The sequence below is a fragment of the Manis pentadactyla genome, chromosome 2 (genome assembly GCF_030020395.1).
Source record: "Manis pentadactyla isolate mManPen7 chromosome 2, mManPen7.hap1, whole genome shotgun sequence".
Taxonomy (NCBI): domain Eukaryota; kingdom Metazoa; phylum Chordata; class Mammalia; order Pholidota; family Manidae; genus Manis; species Manis pentadactyla.
In genome coordinates this window covers 86,942,267-86,963,243 of record NC_080020.1, presented here as the reverse complement: position 1 = coordinate 86,963,243, position 20,977 = coordinate 86,942,267, and the positions used below count along the sequence as shown (strand labels likewise).

At 42.6% G+C, this 20,977-nt stretch overlaps 1 protein-coding gene across 1 annotated transcript in view; it reads left to right on the top strand.

Moving 5' to 3' along the window:
- The first annotated feature begins 4,492 nt into the window (after positions 1 to 4,492).
- MAP1B (microtubule associated protein 1B) overlaps positions 4,493 to 20,977 on the top strand; it is a 97,151-nt gene continuing 80,666 nt past the window's right edge. Inside the window, exons 1-2 of the mRNA XM_036887917.2 lie at positions 4,493 to 5,894; positions 14,241 to 14,342. Coding sequence (XP_036743812.2) covers positions 5,711 to 5,894; positions 14,241 to 14,342 — 286 coding nt within the window. The 5' untranslated portion in view covers positions 4,493 to 5,710. The remainder of the gene's footprint in view (positions 5,895 to 14,240; positions 14,343 to 20,977) is intronic.

The following is a 20,977-nucleotide window of genomic DNA, read 5'->3' as shown; positions in this document are numbered from 1 at the left end:
AGGACAATTTCAAACATTTCTTCCTTTGTGAACTTTTATTGATTCCTCAATTGAGTAAAACTGTAAAATTATTAGAATGGTTTAAGGTTTTGGGTAAGGAATCCTTCCCAAGTAAGACAACCCCCAAAATTTATGAAAGAAAAACATTGTTCTAACATTGTAAGAAATGTAATATTTTATATGGTCAACAACATGCTATATGGACTCATACACAAAACCTAATGGACCAAGCACCATCTAATGATGACAGAGGCTTATTGTTTAGATTATATAATTAGCTTCCACAAAAACCATCAAAGAGAAAAGAGAAAAAAGGACAAATGCAGTTAGTTAAAAAAGAAAAGAAAAGCAAATAAAAATGCTCAATTTTAAATAATAAATATTTTTCTTCCTTTGGTGAGCAAAAATAAAAAAGATTTATACTATGGTGTGGGGAAACAGGCAATGATGAGGTAGGGATATAAATTGTTATATTCCCTTTATAGGGTAATTTAGCAGGAGTCATTAAATGTTAACATTATGTATCACCTTCAACCCCAGACTTCTAGTTATCTGTGCTCAGAGATACATGTATGCCCATAGATGCACTTACAAGCATGGTCATAACAACATTTATAATACGAAAAAACAGATCTCTTAAAGGACCACCAACAGAGGAAAGGGTGCATTAACTACGGCAAATTCATTTCATGGACTGCTGTGCAGTATTTAAAAAATAAGATAGATTTCAACATATTTGCATGAAAAGAGCTCCAAATCAAAGAGCTCCATTGAAGTACAGTATGTAAAATGGTTCCGTACACATATATCAGCTTAATAACAGTAGTTACCTCTACGAGGAAAACTAGGGGTGGGAAGGAGGAACTTGATTTTTGTGCTCTATACATTTCTAAGGTTGGTTTGGTTTGGTTTGGTGTTGGAAGGTGTGATGGAAAAGAGCAGTTCACACAGCGAGGAGAAGGGATTTGATCTCTGTTAATTGGTCTCTCAATGTGATGTTTTTCCCACTCTTCCACCAGAATGAAAGAAGAGGCAATTTCTGAGTCAAGAATAATTAAGTACAAATACATATGAGACATTTTCCTCTGGTTATGAATAATACAAGTAAATTTTCAGAAACTTCTCTTGTAACTAACTTGAATAGCCGATATGGAGAGGGAGACCCATTTATTTTATGGGCACAGAGAATAGCTGCACCTGCCACGACACAGCACATAGATCATACTTTTAAAATCTTCTCTAATACCTCATAACTTCTAAAAATTACCTGTATTTTTTTCCTTCCTTAGTCTCTCTTAATTTTTCTGCAGCTGACTTAACATTGGAAAGTACTAACCAATGCTGAGTAAAAAAAGACTATTTCTTAACACTTAAATGACACTTGCCTTAAATAATATTCTAGAATCACTTTAATTTTAAATAATAACACAATATTAGAGGTTCACTTGGTGTGAAATTTACCGACTTTTAGGTCCTTTTATTCTTCTTCCCAACCAATACAGGGCTGTATTTTATTTCCTTTAATTTGCTTTAATTCTTATAGCATGGGGGAAGAGTATTATATAGGTCATGGACTATATAGTAGAATGGAAGGTCATGGACCCTGAAACCTGATATGTCTGAGTTTTCATAGATCTGTGATTTGGAGCAAATTGTCTATTACCATCTACTGAAAGTATCTACAAACAACGACCAAGATAGTAGCAACAGGTCACTGATACCCAGATTATGCTCTAATATCATTTCCTACTTAAGAAACCAGGGTTCCTTAGAGAAATGGCTAATTCCAGGTTCTGAGGCCAGATATGTAAAAGGGGTGCCAGGAACATATTATTATACTACTGCTGAAAGATGAGAAATTAAAATATTAATATGAATGGTGAATTCAAGTTATATTCCTAATGATACAAAAAATTATTAATCACCTATGGGGGATATTAGGGAATGAGTTCATTATTTTGAAAATAAGTAAAAAGGAAAGAAAGAATCATGCATTTATCCTTCCTTTCCTATATAAACTGTACCTCAGGCTAGTCAAGTAACAGCATGATATTTCTCCTGACAGAGGTCTTTCAGCTGTCAACTGAAGAAAGAATAATAAAATTAGAGTATTATAACTTTCCAACTCTTAATGAAATAATGGATCTAGGGAATGATCATCAATGGCTGCTAAGATCTCAGAAGGAGGTGAACCAGTTTTTATGTGCCTCCCAACAGAAGAACACATTATCACCCAAGAAGTATCTTAAAAATAAAAAAATCAAACCTGCATCTGCTCAAACCTTTAGATCTAATTATCAATATACAGAAGATTCAGGAGATGGAAGAATGTGTTAAACAGCACAACAGGGATGCAATCATTAAAATTCAGACTTTGTGAAACGGCAGAACAAACGTTCCTACTTCTCTACGAGAAGTTGCAAGGAAGAGAAAAAAGAGCCCATAGTTTAAAAGAGACTCAGGACATTAAAAGAGAATCAACTGAAATGTATGGACCTCATTTGGCTCTTGAATTAAACAAACTATAAAAATCATTTGATTGGGGATAATGGGTGCATGGAGGTTTCTTGTATTATTTTCTTTACTTTTATATGTTTGTAAAATGTTAAGTAATAATAACAGCAAAACAACTACCTCCTATTGAATGTTTATTACATACAAGGCACAGTTCTAAGCACTTCACATATTTAAATGGTTATTGAGATGGGTACTCATCTCCACTACACAACTGAGGAAACCAAGACATAGCATGGTTAAACATCTTGCTAGGGCATATGGCTAGTAAATTATGGTGCTAACAAACTGGGGATTCAAAACCAGGCAGTCTGACTTCAGAACTCAATTTCTAACCTGTATGCTACTACCTCTCACAATGATGGTAGCTTGAACTAGGGTGGAGAGTAGAGAAAAGTGGATGAATCAAGAGATACTTCAGAGGTGAAACTGATCGTCTCCATGCTGAATTGCACATGGCACTAAGGGCCAGGGAGGAGTCTATGGTGATACGTTCACTGAAATAGGAAAAGGGAGAGAGAATATTTAGGTTTGGAGGGTAAAGATGACTTGCGTTTGGAGCATGTTGAGTCGGAGGTGCCTTTGGGACATAGGGGTGATGTCAATGTGGTAGCAGGTAATACAGGCACTCTGGCATGTCACTCCCCTTCTCCTCCTTAGAACTGTGTCTGTCTTCTTGAGTTGGGGAAGGGGGACTATTTTTCTAGTTTGTAGTGTCACTTAGTAGTCTATAGACCTGTTTTAGAGCTGTTGGTAGTTGTGCCCAGCTTGATGTCACCTGCACATTTTGTGAGGATGCTTTTACTCCATTGTCCAAGAAACTGGGAGAAAACAGGTCTATCTGTCAACCATGCCTAGAGTGCTTACTGTATTTTGTTCACTGTGTCAGGAATATTATATCATTTCCTCCTCTCTTACACAGTCACTAACACAGTTATAACGATATTATTCTTCCCAGTACAGAGATGAAGAGAGTGACGATCAAAAAGACTAAGTCACTTGCCCAAAGTTACAGAGCAGTACAGCAGCAGTCAGCATTTGTAGTCTGTGTTCTCCCATTATGTCTCTCTTTTTCAAAGTATGGGCAATGACTTAGGTGGTTCATGGTCATGGCATTTAACTGCAGTGATGCAAAAAGGAAGCTTTTCTGTTGCTATTGTCATCCAACTTTCTGTTATGACATGAACAACTCAGTTGGTGCTAATATGTCATTTATACCTAACACCTGCTAATCTCCATTTTTAACCTAGAGAGTCAGGGACTTGAGCAAGTAACACTATATAGCAGGAATTCAATCACGTTATGTTAATTTCATTATGTTTATTCTTAGGAATACCTTCCTTCAAGTGATATTAGTGTTTCTTTATTTAGCAATTAAGATTTTATTTAAAAATAAATTTAAGAAAAAGAAATAGAGGTAAAGAAAACTATTACATAATAAAAAGTAATGATGGGTCAGAGAAATGGAAGACAATCATTAGATGACACCAGGCGCCAATGACAGACCTTTGGAAAACAGTGCTCCTCACCATCTTGTCCCCCAGTCACTGGCTTTGGTGCTGGCCTCACCTCTCTTGCAGCAATCAAATGCTTTCTCTTGATCAAGATATAATCTATTGCCATCTCACTTGAAAACTCTTAATCACTGTTCACTGGTGAATGCAGCTCACCAGTGAGCTTGTCACAGATCCCAAGTGCTGTGGGCCAGGTGGTATCTTTATTCTGCATTGATGAGACTGGCATGTAGGATGGGGCCACAGCCTGCAGCTGCCCAGCATGTCTCCCAGGCCAGGGTTTCAGGGAAGAGCTAAGAGCAAAGAGTATGTAAGTCATGGTGGTTAACAGCTTAGACAGCAGGCTGCTTTGGAAATCTTGGCATATCCAGGTGATTTTTTTCACTAATATATATTCTAGAATTAAAATTATATTGGATACTCTAATTTCCATCATTCCTCTTTCCTAAGGCTCTAATCCCCCAGTCTTTTATGATGGCACCATGTTTGCATATTTTGTTTGTTCTTCACCACCATCCCCCCTTTCTTGGGACAGAAGCTATATTCAGTATGTTTGTGAGAAATGGTTGTAGATGGGCTGCTTTTAAAAGATATTTTTATGAGTTCTTCTAAACATAGACAAAGGCAATAAAAATTCCCAACACTACATATATTTTAAAAGACATCATTGTCACATGAAGTAATTTTTCTTGTGTTCCCCAAGGAACTGAAAAGTACATTATAGTCACTGTAATCCTGCTGGGTAGAGACAGTGTCTTCTCTTTATTCTTTGTTATGCCTGATATTATCTGTTCAGCATATTAAGAAAAGAAATCTGTATGTAGGATAATGCATCTGTATTTCTCTCATTTCCATGAGTACCACAAAGCCAGTACTTTCTCACCATTTGGCCTTGCAGAGTAAGGTCCAAGTAGGATTAGTTTTTTGTTTTAATGTATTCTTTAAGGGAAGGTGGTAAATATGTCTTCCTAATCCACAAAGAAAAGGCAGGTTCCGTCTTCCTGGGCTGGGTACCCTCAGCACCATGCCCACTGTGCTCACAGCCCCTGAGAACCTGGTTTCATGGCAGACAGAAGGCAGAAGCCAGATTTGTGCACCTCGGAGAAGGTAAATATCCCCTCTGAAAACGGAAACCCATCCCGTTCTCCTACACAAGCGGGATGAGGGTTAGCAGCGGGCGCTGGGGGTGTGAGGGGTGTGGAATGGGAGTGTTTTCCCCCTTCACCGCTGCAGCGGGGTCCTTAGGGTCCCCCATCCGCTTGACTCGCTGCCCTGCCCTGGCCATTGTCCGCACACCTCTTCCCTTCAGCTTCCGGGCCGCGGGCAAGATGATTTGCTGCAGATGACATCAGCCCTGGGCCAACGGCTGGGAGAGCGGAGGCAGCCAACGCGTGAGGATGTGCCGGGTGGTCCTTTCCTCCTCCTCTTCCTCCTCCTCCCCGGCTCCCTGCCTAGTCTCCATATAAAAGCAGCGCTGCCTCCCCGCCCTCTCTCACTCCCCGCTCCTCTCCGCCCCGCGCTCTAGGAGAGGGCGGAGGGGGAGGTGGCGCGCAGCGCCAGGAGGAGGGGGCACGCAGGGGGCGGAGCGGAGACAGCACCTTCGGAGATAATCCTCTCTCCTGCGGCAGAGGAGAGGAGTTGCCGGAGCCGGACACTTCGCCGAGGCTTAGCGGGCCGGCAGGATGGCGACCGTGGTGGTGGAAGCCACCGAGCCTGAGCCGTCCGGGAGCATCGCCAACCCCGCGGCAACCACCTCGCCTAGCCTGTCGCATCGCTTTCTCGACAGCAAGTTTTACCTGCTGGTCGTGGTCGGCGAGATCGTGACTGAAGAGCACCTACGGCGTGCAATCGGCAATATCGAACTCGGTAAGAAGCCCTGCGCCCCCAAGGGACGCGCTCGGGGAGACGCGCAAAAGCGGCCCCACCCAGGGCGAGTCGGCCACTCTCCTCCTAAGGCGCGCCCCGCACCCACACGCCTCCCCCGCCACCCCCAGCACTCGGTCCGAACTCTCTGCTGGGCGAATTTCGGAAAGTGATGCAAATTATTAGATTTGAGACCCAGTGGGAGAGTACCTCCTAACCTTGAGGGATCTGTCACCAGGCTGCATCTGCAGATCCGGGCAGGCTAACCCCCTCTACCGCTAAATGAAATGTAGGTGTCGAGAAGAGGCTACAATAAAGCCGCAACAGTAGGAAGCTAAAGCGTGAGGGGTACCTGACACAGCCTCTCCGTTCAGCCTCCCTCGCACTCCCGCAAAATGCTGGGACCCGGCCCCGCCCTCGCCGGCTGACCAGAGGCTGCAGCACCATGTGCGAGGGCCCGCGTGGGAATTGTACTCACCACATCAACCTCAGCCCCCAAGAAATGCTTTTTTCTGGCTTAAGACCTCCCGATCTTTTTTTTCTGGGAATGACTAGGCTAGTCCTAGGGCCACGCCCGCTCCCCCCAACCCCTCGGGACGCAGAGATGGAGAACTGCCTGCGCTTAGTTCCCAGACAGGGCCCGCCTCGCTACCGCCCTTGGGACCTTGGTTGCCGCTTTCAGAAAGGACAATGGGACCGAAGTTGTGGGGTGGGGCTTCTTTTTTTTAGTCTCAGCTTCGGGAATGATGGTTTAGCGGAAAAGTGGGGGGAGGCTCGGCGGGTAGGGCCAGCGCCTCACCCGGTGCGCGCACTTGAAGCGCGCTCTGCAGAGGCCAGATAGCGGTTCGCCCGGAACCCAGGGCGGGGTTTTGAGGGTCCGGCGGGCGCAGCCTCGGGTGCGCGGACCGACCCGCCCCCCAGCCCCACCCGGGCTGCCGCAGTGCCCCCACCCTCCCGTCGCACCTGCCCCCCGCACTGCGGCGCCTCTATCGGGCGCGGCCAGCTAGGCGTGCGCTCCGCGGGGACCTCGGGCTTGGGGGTGCAGCGTACCCCTGCTTCTCCTAAAGCCCGCCTTTGTTGCGCTTGAAATCTCCGGGTGGGCAGCTCTGGTCTTTGCCTTTGCCTTTACCCCGGGGGTCCTAGATCTCCCTTCGCCCCTGACAGAGGTCGCCGGGTCCCTCTGCAGCCCAGCCTGCGCTCTATTCTCTTGGGGTGGTGCTGAAGCCTTTCTGCCCAGAGACACCGGCCGGTGGGCGTGGTGCAGTCCGCACTGCGGTCTCTACGGCAGCCCGAGGCGGACAAAGGGCGTTCAAGCAGCCCTCTCCCTACTCCCGTCCCCCCAACCCCAAAGACGAAAGAAAAACCTTATTTCAGTAAAAAAAAATTAATGCTTGCCATTTACCTCTGCATTTGGAAACAGCCGCTGGTCCCCAGAACAAAAGGCTACAGGGTGGGGACTGGAGTTGTGGACCTGGTTCTTTTGTTTAACTTTAAAGCAATGCTTTTCCCTTTCAGCTTAAAAAAAAAAAAAAAAGCAGAATGCGGTCATGCTGTTTCATTCGGAAAAAATTCAAGAATAAGAGATTTCAATAGTGATTCTTTGAGCATGTCAATAACCCTTCATTTTCAAACTATATACCTTTGATCTGTTCTGTTCTAATTTAGTTTATTTGCACATTTTCTTCTTGGAAAATTTCACACATACTGATTTTTGGGTGTGGCTACTGTATGAATCAATGACTTTGGATTTTGTAAAAAAATATTATTTTTCAGCATCATTGCCAGGGAATAATAATACATTAGGAGGAGCTTTTCTGTCAATAAAATGTTCATAACCACCTATTGCGGTGCCAGGAGAGGGACCATAACCCCCTTTTTAGAGATGGGGGCCCAGAGAGGCAGGAAGGATAAGGGGACTGGCTCAAGGTCACACCACTGGTAAGTGACAGAAGTGCCAGCACTGCAGCATTACTGGTTTTCTGGCCGTGTCACTCTGTTAGTGCAGGGCAGGCTAACATCAGAGGGAGATCAAACACAGCAGTTTCCAGAGCTGCCTTTGTAGAGTCATCCACTTGTGGGCAGCGCCCTGCGCAGGGAGGTGGTTGGCAATCCCCTGCCGACCATAATTATCGTCCTGCTTTGTTAGTCTGCGGAACATCCCTTCAGCCCCCCATTCCTTCGGGGAGTATTCAAGCTGCTTCTGTGTGACGATAAAATGGATGCATCCGAGCACTTCTGTTTTTACTCTTTTACACTACTAATATTTATTGACAAAATGCAGATGTCTTCTTGACTTTCTAAAAATTTTAATAATTTTATTGATGTAGTATTTAAAGAGGAAAAGGCACAAATCAGAGGAGCATAGTGAATTTTCACAAAATGGACACACCCGTTTTACCCAGCTCAAGAAATAGACATTACCAGAATCCTAAAAACCCCTCATGTTCCCTTTCCAATCACTGTGCCTTCCTGGTTTTTAATTCCCTAATTCAGTCGGGTTTTTGCACAGAATTCCGAAATGGCTGTATTGATCCCATTAAGAATCAGCTGAGTGAGTGAACAGAGCCATTTCCTTACTCACAATAACAGAAGCCGCTCTTCCTCTGGAGGCTGCCCTCCTGGGTCCTGCGCGGCCTTCAGTGCCAAGTGAGAACACCGCTTCACGGTCTGTCAGGCAGGCTGAGATGACTTAGCGACGGGGCAGGCCTCCTCTGTTTCCCTGTGCCTGACGCTGCTGCCTCAGCTTCAGGTCCCAGCTGGGCCTCCTCCAGAGGTCACTCGGGTATCACTGCTGTTGTCGCTGGTGGCCCTGGGCCGCCTTGCATGAAGCAAGATGGAGATGCTCCAGGGGGTTCGGCTCGATTGTGCGCTGCAGGTGGGAAAAGCTGCTCCTCAGTTACTCTTGCTTCCTGTTCTCACCCCTCCCACTGATTGAAGGTGATGCTCTGTGGGTTTGGAGACTTTGGTGACTTGGATTTTTGCCATCTGATTACTGAGGGCTCTTTGGGGAGCTTGGAAAATAAATCAGGGAGAAGATGGTGGTAATGCAATAAATCAATAGGCCTGAAAGATCCTGAAGTGGAAGCTTAGGTGATGCTTCTTGAAACCAAGGAAGAGAGATGGTCACTCATTTTCTCAGCTGTATTCAAAAAGCGTAATGTAGGGTTTGGTCATTTCTTCTCAAGTTTGAAACAACAGTCGTTCCTTGAACTGGTCTAGCTTTAGTTAGTTATGCAGGACTTTTATGCCAAACTATTGTTGTGGCCACCAACTACCACTCCTTGGCACCTCCTCTCCCCTTCTAATTAGCTCCCAAAATGGACTTAACAGCCTTCCCCATTTTTTTTTTATCGAAGTATCTTTGATATACAATTTTATGTTGGTTTCACATATACAACACAGTTGTTCAACAGTTACCCATATTATTAAATCCTCACCCCGTCTAGTGTGGTCACTATCTATCAACATAATAAGATGTTACAGAATCATTAACTGTATTCTCCATGCTGTACTACTGTCCCTGTGACCAACTTATATATGATTGCGAATTATTGTGCCCCTTTATCCCCTTCCCACTACCGCCTTCCCAACCCTTCTCCTTGGTAACCACTAGAGTCTCTACTCAGTGTCTATGAGTCCACTGCTATTTTGTTCCTTCTGTTTTGCTTTGCTTTTATACTCTACATATGAGTGAAATCATTTCAGCCGTGCCCATTTTTCACAGAGCCCCTTCTCCTCTGGTTTATTTTAGGACATAGACTTCACACATCCATGCCTGGCAAACTGAATTCTATAGCCTTGTGAAAAGAGTTTTCATTGTTTCATTTTATTGTTTAAAAGGAACTAAAGCATATAAGGAATACTAAGTGTCAGTTTGATGCTTTGAATTACTGTTACAGAGTGTAACTTTCCTCTACTTAACATTGGGAATCAGCAGAATTTGTTTATAAAAAGATAGATGTGTGTACCATATACTGCTCTGGATTTTTAGATGTAAGTTTAGTTGATTACATTGTAACTTTCTGGTGTCCCTAAATTGAATGTCTTCAGTCTAAATGACTGAGAGAATTAAGAAGCCAGGAGTGATTTGGGGGTTAGTTCTCAACTTAATTTAAAAAGAAAAACACAACACATGGTGGGAGTTAAAAGAAATGTTGGAGAGTGTTAAATTTATTGTATTTGTCCTTATTCTTTCCAAAGTCAAATGGCAGATGGATTTCTGCTTGGACTGATTCGTTGCTGTTATCTACTAAGGGTTTTATGATCCATGCCGAAATATAAGCTAGTTGCCAACCTTAAGGTCGTTAAAATTGATCATTTTTAATCTTCTCTAAAGGCTTACTTTAAAATAAGTTCTAACTCTTACACCAATAAACAAATTATTTATAAACCACTTTCTTTTTTGTTTCTAATGTGATAATGCTATCCAAGACCTAAATTACTTATCATCAATGCTTCAAAATGATGAGGTCTGTTTATAAGACATTGTTGGCAGTACACATTACAAATATATTATGAACATCAAGTTGTTGGCTTAAAAAAGGAAAAAAGCAAATTGAAGATTATGTTGAGGGAAAATATAGGAAAACTTTCTTCAAGAAATAAAACATTCTTGAATTTAGCTCCTTTGTTTTAATTCTGTTTCTTTAGTTTTTGATTCTAATATGACTTCAGATTACTTTTTAGCACAATCTTATGGTTTTACAATTACAAATACAATCTTATGGTGATAGGCTAATCATTTAATTTAGATACTTGGCAAAAAAAATTCAAAGCCTATTTCTTAGAGGGAGCAACTAACTTGTTAAGAACTAAAAGTTATTTGTTAAGGTCCAAATAACTGTCAGGTAGAACTGACCTGTCATTTCAACATGTAATGCATGGTCATTCATTCTGCTTTCTTCAATCTCTTGTCTCTTTTAAGAATATAGACTTTAACCTTTAAATGAAATGGGAGGTGCTTTTTTTGGGTTGTTGGTTTAATTAAATACTCCTGTAAAATGCTTGCATGATCAGTAAACTTGGCCAGATCTGACTTGAATAAAGCTAGGGAAGCCGGCTCCTCATTGTTCATCCTGACTTGCCCTGTGATAACGGCCCCCTCTACCCCCTCACCCCCACTACTCCAAACACACACAACATTTTCTTTCCCCCTTTTTCCATTTGTAAACTTCTTGTGCACCTTGCCTGCCCTTTGTGCACTGCCATCCCCTGAAGTCTGAGAACTAAGATGGAAAGATCCTTTGTTAACCCCTGGTCAGTGTGGCTGAAGAACTGGCTGACAGACAGTGATACTTGTTTCCAGGCTGGGCAACGGCCCCAGATGAGGTGGTGGAGTCCCATAGGCCAGCTTCCCAGGGATGACAAATGCCCTCGGGGCCCAGGAATTTAAAAAGTGGAGGTTCATCTCCTCCAGCTGGTGGAGTTCTGTTCTGCCTGCCCTTGGGTAAGGCAGTAAGAGCCACCGTCTTCACAGAGTGCTGGGAGAGCGCAGCCGTGCGGAAGAAGCTTGACCTGGCGGGTACTGGGGGAATAGTCAGAAAAGGGCCAGGAATTTATCATGGTTTCTCTATCCCCCGTTAGAGACCAGGGTGATATGCTTCTGAAAGCCTATTCAGAACCTGTGTGCCAACACCCTGCCCCCTCCCCTGCCTCCTCCGGCCATGAATTCAGAGAAAGGAGAATGTGGGGAGAGCCAAAAAAGATACTCTTCTGTCCTATGAGCATTAGAGGGCTCACTGCTGGCTTCCTTCTAGGTACAAAGGGGGGATGCATGAACCTATTAAATGCAGTATGAACCTTCGTTGAGAAATGCTACTTCCCTTTACTAATACTTCCCAGTAGAAGGTACAAAGTAATTACAAAGGATTTTGTTTTTAAAATTGGTTTAGAAAGTGGCCTGGCTCCAAAATTTTCCTTTCCAACTAAAATAACCACTAAACCAATTGTAACCTTTATTTTATAAGTGGTAATAGTAATTATGCATTGTTAAGACATTGTTTGGCTGGAAATTGCTCTCTTGAAAAGAGAATCCTAAATTTTTAGTTTCATTGGGAGTGTAAAAATGAGAAATATTATTTTTATCAGCTGTTTACTAGCATAATTTAAAAATTAAATGGCTTTTCTATTGTTTCGTACTTTTCCCATTGCTGAATTACAAATTGTATCACTGGAGTTTATGAAACATAAAGCAAACAGTTAATTGCATACGTCATGACAAATTAATTGATGCCAAGGGGAAAATGGCAAACAACAATGAAAGAGCAAGTCTGCCTGTAACCCCAGATGAAGTCATTCAAGTGATGTAGCAATTTGGACATTCTTTAGAACAAAGGTAGAAAAATTATACTACTATAATTAACTATATATGTCTCATTATTAACTTATTGTCCCAACTTGACAAGCCAGAAGACAGAGTGGAGCTCAGACCTGGGGTACAGATAATCCAGTCAGCAGTTACCAATTAAGCAGCTCAGACAGGAGGGCAAAGATTTTTCACACTTGACCAGTATATCATGTATATGCTGAAGTAACTAATGAATTCAGACCTCTCAATCTGTCAAGCTTTCTGTGAAACAGAAAGAATCCATTTATCATATCTTCACTAAAAAGATCCACAAAATCTTAACAGGCCTTTCTTGTTAACATTTAAAATCTCCATTAGCATAAATGTAAACTGAGGCTGTTGATGTTTCCAGGGAGACCTGTAAAATTCTCCTTTATAATTTTAGCCTCTCTGTTAAGATTATTAACTCTTCCATACCTGAATTCTTTGCATGGATTGTATGAGAAATTTCCTCCCCTATTTAGTGGACATATATCTATTTGAAACTATTCCTTATAGTCAAAAAGGTGTTTGGTGTATAATCTGAATAAATTTTAGATGTGCAGTCAACTGAGTTTCCAGAATCTTTTTGTAATTTGTGTATGTGTGTATGTACAAATCTACTTTGACTCTTTGCAAGATAGGAAAACTGAACAAGGTATAAATGGGGATACATGCAGATATGCATTATTAAGGATTTAAAGGTTTGTTTAAATAATACACTGCTATTTATACTCCCAAATCTGTATGCATGCCTAATGATCAGGAAAAATGATTAAATGACCTGGTATTAAGAGTTCACCGGCTGTGTTATACCCAGAGGTTTGAGCCCCTGCCCTTAGTAGCTATACAGTAAATGATTATTGTTCCAGAGGTTTGTTTCTGGCACTTGAAGATGCTCCATGGAAAGGTACAATCATGGATACTCTACAGTGGTCCAATCATAGTCATCTATTTGGAAAAACATAAAAACACATAAAAAGCAAACGCCCACTCTGGAGCTCTGTGGTTCCCCAGCTTTCCCTGGCTTGCTCCCCAGATCTCCCTTCTCCGAGTCCTCTGGACTTCCCTCTGGCCATCCACTTTGAAAGGTCAGGAGAAGGAGGAAGAAAGAGGTGGGGTCAGCACAAGGGGCACCGCCTAAGGAGGTGGGGGCAGCAGTACTCCGGCCCTCGTGTCCCTCCCCCACTCTGCAGCCTGGTGAACGGAAGCCAGAACTTTTGTGGGAACACATAGTTCATGGCCCCCTAATATGTAGAAGTGCTATAAAGTGTAAAAAGTTGCCACATTTCTTTGCCTCTGGATAAGAAAATTCAGTGCAACTAACAATTTTGAATAGAAGAGCTGCCTGCCAAGCTAGTCAGGTAAAATAAATGCCTGGGAGGACAGACAGGCCAAGTCTTTATGACCAAGATCCAGGCTTCTTATCGAAGATCACACAAATTTTGGATTGATATCCAGGGGTTGGGAAACCAAGGTCAAAATGGGGTGGGTAAGGAAAAGAAACTATGCTTGCACATGGAGTCTGTATGTGCTCTGCAAAAGCATCTTTTAAAAACAAAGGCCTGCCCTGGAACACCAGCCCCCACACCTCTGGCTTCCCTACCCTCATTCCCATCACGGCCCATCTCCAGGTAGCCCATGGGAAAGCTAGAGATTGTCCGGTGTCCTCTTAATTGCTACAGAATTCTCCGTCTTCCTGTCCTTTCTGTTCCCTCTCTGGAGTAAAGCCTGTCATTTTCCTAATAACTGTTTTCTTTTACTCTCCCAGAAAAGCTGCATTTACCTTTTATGAGGGGCAGAAGTTCAGTCCACACTGTTAGTTATCCCTCCCTTGAGGCTTGGTGGAGAGACCTCCCTGGCCCTCCCATTTTGTGGGCATCCACTGCTAGCCACCAGGCACTTCAGAAAAGGAGTTTCCACATTGTCCCATAAAAGCCTGAGAAATGTTACAGTGATGTTTTCCAAACCACTCTGAAATGACTAACTGGAAGTCTGTCAACTCTCTTCCTTTCCCTCCTTAGGGATCCGATCATGGGACACAAACTTGATTGAATGCAACCTCGACCAAGAACTGAAACTTTTTGTATCTCGACACTCTGCAAGATTCTCTCCTGAGGTCCCAGGTGAGGCTTTGGCTCACGGTTAGTCAGCCTAGACTTTGGAAGGTCAAGGAACACGCCGTTGACTGGAAAGCATTGTCTGGGGCATCAAAAGGGCTTCCTCTTACTGCTAAATGTTTCCTTGTGTTTGTTACTGTCAATTAGGTTAGCCAGAAGCCACATTTTAATAAGTCAACTCTGAGTTATCACTGTAAGGGTTATCTATTTTGTGGATTCTTAGAAGTATTTGAATTCGGGAGTAATTTTTTTTGTCCTATCTCTCTGTATTCTGTGACTTTAAGGGATTGCAAACTAGTTAAATGTCAATTTTATTCAAATGATGTTATGAATACAAATTGGATGTACCCAGAATCCCACAACCCCCCACCTTCCCAAGAAAGAGTTAACATCTGCATTTCAAAATGAAATGTACATCATCCTTTTATCATTACATTATTACTCACTTTTCTTAGTGTGGATGAAAAAGTCTGAAATTCCAAACTACCATTAAAATAGCCTTTTTTTCAGAGAAGGAAAAGAGTACTACAGAATATTTAAAGGTAAGGACACAAAAATTTGTCTTACTTCAAGATACTCCCACTAACTGCCTCACTGGGGCTGTACTCTGGCCTATGTCTCTAGTCCTAGGGATGTAGTCAGGCTCCTCCGTACTGTTTTCCTCTTGTGAGCAGTGAGTAGCCCATGCTTCTCCCAGGTGGTCACATTTGGGGATTCTGAGCAGAGTTGATGGCTCATAAAGACTCCAACCTGAGATGGGTCTTCAAAAGCCCTGCCATTAATCTATCATAGACACTGTGTTGCATTTTATTTCTTGAATATCAGTTAAATTTTAGGTAAAACAGAGAAAACTCTTACCTGTCTACATCATTTTGTTATATAGTTGCTAATTTTATTGGCATTGATATAAAATCAGGAATGGGGTCAGCCTCTTTTGACTGACATCATATTCCATTGGCCTTGCACATACTGAGATTTGAAACCACCCACAGAACATCATCGTTTTCAGGAGTCACACTTGGCTGCACCTATATGTCCATGAGACTATCCCAGTTCTTCTCTTTGAGTTTGATATTAGAATAAAATACCATACATTTCAGTTATCCAAATGAATTGTAGCTTTAAAGCACAGAATTGAATAAATGTGCTAAGAAAAATAAGAACTGGTTCACAGAAGTTGAATTTGCTGCAAAGTCACGTGAAAAACCAGCTCTTAAGTAACTTTGCATTGAGGAAACCAAAGAGAATGATCCAGAGGCTGTCAGACAGCAGGAGATTTGCTGAAGTAAAGGTATGGTATATATGGTTGTTACCCAATTTGCCGTTCTGTTGTATTTTATGTCTTGCACATCGCCATAACTTTTAAAATCATCTCACAAAAACAGAAATAACGGAGTACACGTTTCCAATAATGCTGTTTCAAAATGTAAAAGCCAAGCTTTTATCTGTTTTCTGTAGGTGATCTGGGCTTTCTTACTATGACTGTTAGACTTTTTTTTTGTAAATGAATCATGTGATTCCCATTGTGTTCACTCATACTTGGGTTGCCTATGGAATGACAGCTGTGTATTGCCAAATGAAATGCTGTAAGGATGGCTGAAGAATTCGCCATTTTTGAACCAAAGACCTAGTATTACTCTGTGGACTAGGAAGGCCAGGTCACCCCAAAGCACTGCATTAGCCTAATACACCCACTTCTCCCTCTCTTGCTGCTGCCCCCACCCAGCAAGGAATGGTACCTGCCTAGCTGTGTCAGGGCTGCAGAGTGAATGCTATGTTCTGAGATTGGCCGCTGGACACACAGCAGCCCTGCCCTTCCTGCTGACTCCAAGCAGGGCAGATGCTACGGCTTCCCTGCTCAAGCCAGTGCACTGTGTGGGGCCAGGGAATATAGTTATATAGTGGCATCCAGAGCACGGCCACTGGGTGCTACTTGTTGTCAGGAGCACTCCCGGTGGCATGGAGTTTCTAACCAAGATTACAATAGGTGATAAAAACACATGTCAGATTCAGTTTCAGGTAAGTGTGATTTAGGAAGAAAAGATATGTTAGAGGACAAGATTGCAAAACTGGGGTGAGTACAGACCACAGGGCGATCACTGGACTGGGCCCAAAGAAGCCTTTAGCTTTTCCGGAACAAACTGGACAGGTTTTGGGGGAAAATTTGAAGCCTGTTTTTAAGTAGGTCCAAGTCTACTGGTCTCTTCCTCCTTCATGGAAGTTCTGGAGAAGCTAATGCCTGTACCTCAGGCCCCCTAAAATGGAGTCTGCTGAATTTCTGCATTTAGAGAGCCAAGATTCTAGGTTAACTTAGAGACAAGGAACAAGATGAGGGATGGTCCCCCTAAAAAAAAGCCATTCATACAGTCAGTTAAAAATACTTAAATAGCACCTATGATGTGCCAGGCACATGGGGTGGGAGGGGGAACACACCGTGGTGAACACAGCAGACAGTTTGTTTCCTGCTTTTTTGATGCGTATCTTGTGAGAAAAGGCACATCCGACAGGCACATGCAGACCAGCATCCACTCCAGCACCTGCATTAGATCCAAACAGGTTTTGGTTCTATTTTATTTTTTAGGCTAGCAGAGTTAGAGTAAAATACTCATCGTCTTTCCTGACACAAGTAGATGAGGAGCTAGGGTTGCCTTTGCATCTGCTTTGCATTCATGTTATTATACCTCTGCCGTTGTTCTTAAGAATTGGTGATTGCTTATAGAGCCTGGAGAGAGCTTCATAGACATCTGCAGGTCAAGCAGGTAGAACAACTAGATTTATTCCCTTGTAATGGTTCACCCCTTATACTCATTTTAAAACAGGATTTTGAGATTCAGTCTCGCTATTTCTTCAGGATTGCAGATCACATTCAAGACTACTCCAAAAGGTGTAGTCATCTTGAACAAATATCCTTTGAGCAGGAGTCTGGAATATGAGTACTTTCTGCACACAAAGTGGGGTTGTATAGTATGAGTAGTGAGGTCTTGGGTCACCATCCCCCTGAAGGTGAGCCCTGGGATGGCTAAGCCCCATCCAACTCTGGCATGCTCTAAGTCGTGGAATGGCCAGTCATCTAGGACCATCTTTTACTCTCTCAAATCTGTTGCAGCCTTGACTTGCTAAAGATCATTCAGCAAACATCTGCTGTGTGCCCAGGGCAGGGCTCTGCTGATTTGCCCCACTATAAAACCATTCTTGCCTACTAAGCTGGGCTCAAGAGAGACCAGTTATTTTGAGAGAAAAGGTCAGGTTCTCCTTTATGAATACTCTTTCCTTTCATGCACTGCATGTGAAAGTTCCACAGTTGAGTCTTTTCAAAATCAAAAAGATATTTCCTTTTGTTTGCACATTCAAAGACTCATACAATTTTTATTTATATATTACAGCAACTTTTTGTACCATAAGCATGTTGGATGAGAATCATTTCAGCACAAGAGTAGAGCTAGACTTACTCTACTGTATAGAATTTAGTTCATTCTCCATTCCTGTTTGTGTCTTTCCCTAATTTAACTTCACATCTATCTATTTTGACAATAGGGGAGGATATCTCCTAGAGGTTATAAGAAGTGCCCCTTGAGTATCTGTGTTAGACTTAAGACATCATTTCAAAACATTCCAAAGACAAGGGACATCAACCAGCTGAAGTTAATTTCAATTTTCCTTTTTTTCACCATCTTGCCACTTCTGTCTATTAAAATAAGTAAACCTTTTTTATAACCCAAATCCTTAGCAGTAGCATAGCACAAGGATGAAGAGTGGAGTTTCTGGAGCCAAACTCCCTGTGTTTTGATCCTAGCTCTGACATTTACTTGCTGTAGAATCTTGGACAAGTTCCTTAACCATTCTGTTGTTGTTTGTAAAGTGGAGACAATCACTTCTACCTCATAAGGTTTTCAGGAGGATTCATAAATTTCAGTGCATGTAAAGTTCTTGAAATGGTGCTTGTCACATGGTAAAACAAGAAATGTAGACTAGCATTAAAATGATCTCCCTTATGAAAATCTATTTGTCTTGCATATTTGGAGGTTATTATAATCTATGGGAAATACTGGCTTCAGATAAGCGCTGGCTTTCTTTTTATAATACTTTCTGAACTTATATTAAAGATGTTTCTCAGAGAAATAATTGCCTCATCATTATCTGAAGGCACATAGTTTCTGATTCTGTGTGTAGGGGCAACAGCATCCTAGGACTGAGTTTAGGAAAGTCCTTGGGTACAAGAGCCAAAAGGAGGCACGAAGGTGCTGGCCTGGCAGAACCTTAGAGCAGGGTTGGAGATCCTTTGCAAAGTAGTTCTGTTGGTGCCCAGGCGAGGACGCTAGTATCGGTGAGGCTGCTAGCCTGCTTCCTCGCTGTGATAACCCATCCATGGGCAACTTCTTATACCCCATTCTACCCCATTGTTCTTTCTTCTACTCTCTCTAATCAGCAAGTGAGTACAGAGACTTTGTTTTAGGAAAGTGAGATTTCTTGTGGTTTGTTTTCTTAGTCAATTGAATACATAGTAAAATCTTAGCATATTTATTCTTTGTCAATAATATTATAACTTCAAGATCACAGTCCCAAATATCTTCATACAGTGTGACTTAGTAATGGGTATATGGGTGGTTCTGTTTAAGAACTCCTGTCTTTTTTCTAGAAGATAAACAGACCACACCTGAGCATCCTTAGATAGCTAAAAATATTTGGCCTGGAGATTGGTTTTTGATGGAGAATTAAAATCAAGCCCTTTGAATTGAAGTCAGGAGAATCCTCTTCTCCCTTTGAAATTAGTGAGGCGAGGTTTTATAATATTTGCCAGTAGAAAGATAAGAAAATGCTAAAATTCTCTTAAAAGAAGTTCTGAGAATATTTTTAGTTGTCTTCTTTCTGTCTAGGCTTGTATGTTTAGTCTGTTGTCGTATGGAAGTATAGCTTAATTGTATGTGCCTAGGAGGCATGAACTGCTTGCTCTAGGACAGAGAATAATGAATGTGTTTTCAGCCCAGCTCTCAACCTTTCAACATAAAGCACACAAGTGTTTGTTCACTTGCATTCAAGAGGCTGACTTACCCTCGGGGATCCTGTGATTTCAGCGTGAGCTGATACTTTCTCTTCCTGTTTTCTTTCTCTGGGGCGCCTGCACTGGTGCAGGACTTGCCCACATGCCCACTCTGTTCGTTGTTTCTCATTGCATCATCATCCAGGGTTATGCGGGAAATCCAGTGTTAGAAGAAACTGACCAATAGAGATCCTTGTTTTTTGATGAAGTAACCAGACTTCTGTTTAACATGCATGGAGGTCAATGCTGTTGGCCTGCTGGCCTGCGAAGGGGACTCCCATTTTAATGCAAACTGCTCGCCTTGTCTTTCTTCGTCTTGCCCTCTGCCCTCGGCCTTCCCACTTGGGCTTTGGACCCTGCTCTCACCCCAGCGCCCCCATTCATACACTGCATCGCAAGCAGTAAACTACCTCCCCCCGCCCCCCACACTGCATTCGTGAAACAGTGAAAGGGCCAGGCTTTCCAAGAGCCAGGGTTTTGTAGTTTGTGCAACACAAGCTGGAGTATTTCTACTAATCCGATTTCACCCCTAATTCCCGGGAGATTTACATTTTGCTTAACTTTGAAATTTGGGGATTCTTTTAGATCTTCACACGCTAACGGGATTTTTTTCTGGTGCAAGTGCGGCCAACAGGGAGGAATAAAACGGTGCTTCATTGGCATATCCATGTGCCTCAGTCCTCAGGGGTGTTAATGATGGCTCATTCAGACCACCCTAGGAATACCTATTCATCTCATTCTTTCTTTAGAGCAAAAGGATGTAGTACTCTGCCAACTGTAACGGCTCTCAAGCAGTTCCTAGTGGGTACTGGGGAACCACTCAGCATAGATACACATAGGCAGGAAGGTGGCAGAGAATTGGCTGCCTGGGCCCAGTAGCCACTTTGGGGAATGTCAATAACCCTGACATCAAACCCAACGAAGTGCATCCCAGAACAGCTGCTGCCACTGCCACCCAAGGACAGCTTCTCATGCTGAATGTCAGGGGCTTTTGTCTTCATTTCCAGAGACCAAAGAAAGCCCATGCCTTTCACTCATTGAGTTTTTGTTGTTCTCTCTCTCTCTCTCTTTCTCAGTGAACCCCCAAGTAACTACAGTTCCTTTAATTTTCATTGCCTGCTTTTGCATCTTCTCTCTGGGGCATATTGTTCAGCATCTATGGCAGCATGCTGGAAATAAGGCTGGATGGTGAGGAATAAAGCCTAGACTAGTAGATTTCCTTAAAAACATGCTAGGGACTATTTAAGTGTTAGGAATAAGGAAGGAATTGTAAAGGGAATACATGAAAAGTGAGGTGTCCCCACTGTTCATAATTAAGAAAATAAGTCATTCACAGTTTTAAAAAACACTAACAGAGTATTTTCTTAATTTATGAACTATATGAGAGAGAGACAGAGACAGAGACATGCAGAGAAAGAGGGAGAAAGAGGTAGATTTACTCAAATTCCTAAAGAAGACAAGGGGTGAGAATGGAGATCATAACAAGCATTGCATTTTGATTGTTCAGCCACAGACAGTTGCAATGATGAAGGTCACCCAGGTGCCAGCACCCCCACGCCCAGCCACAACCCAGGACTAATTAAACGCTACCCCGGCAACGAGC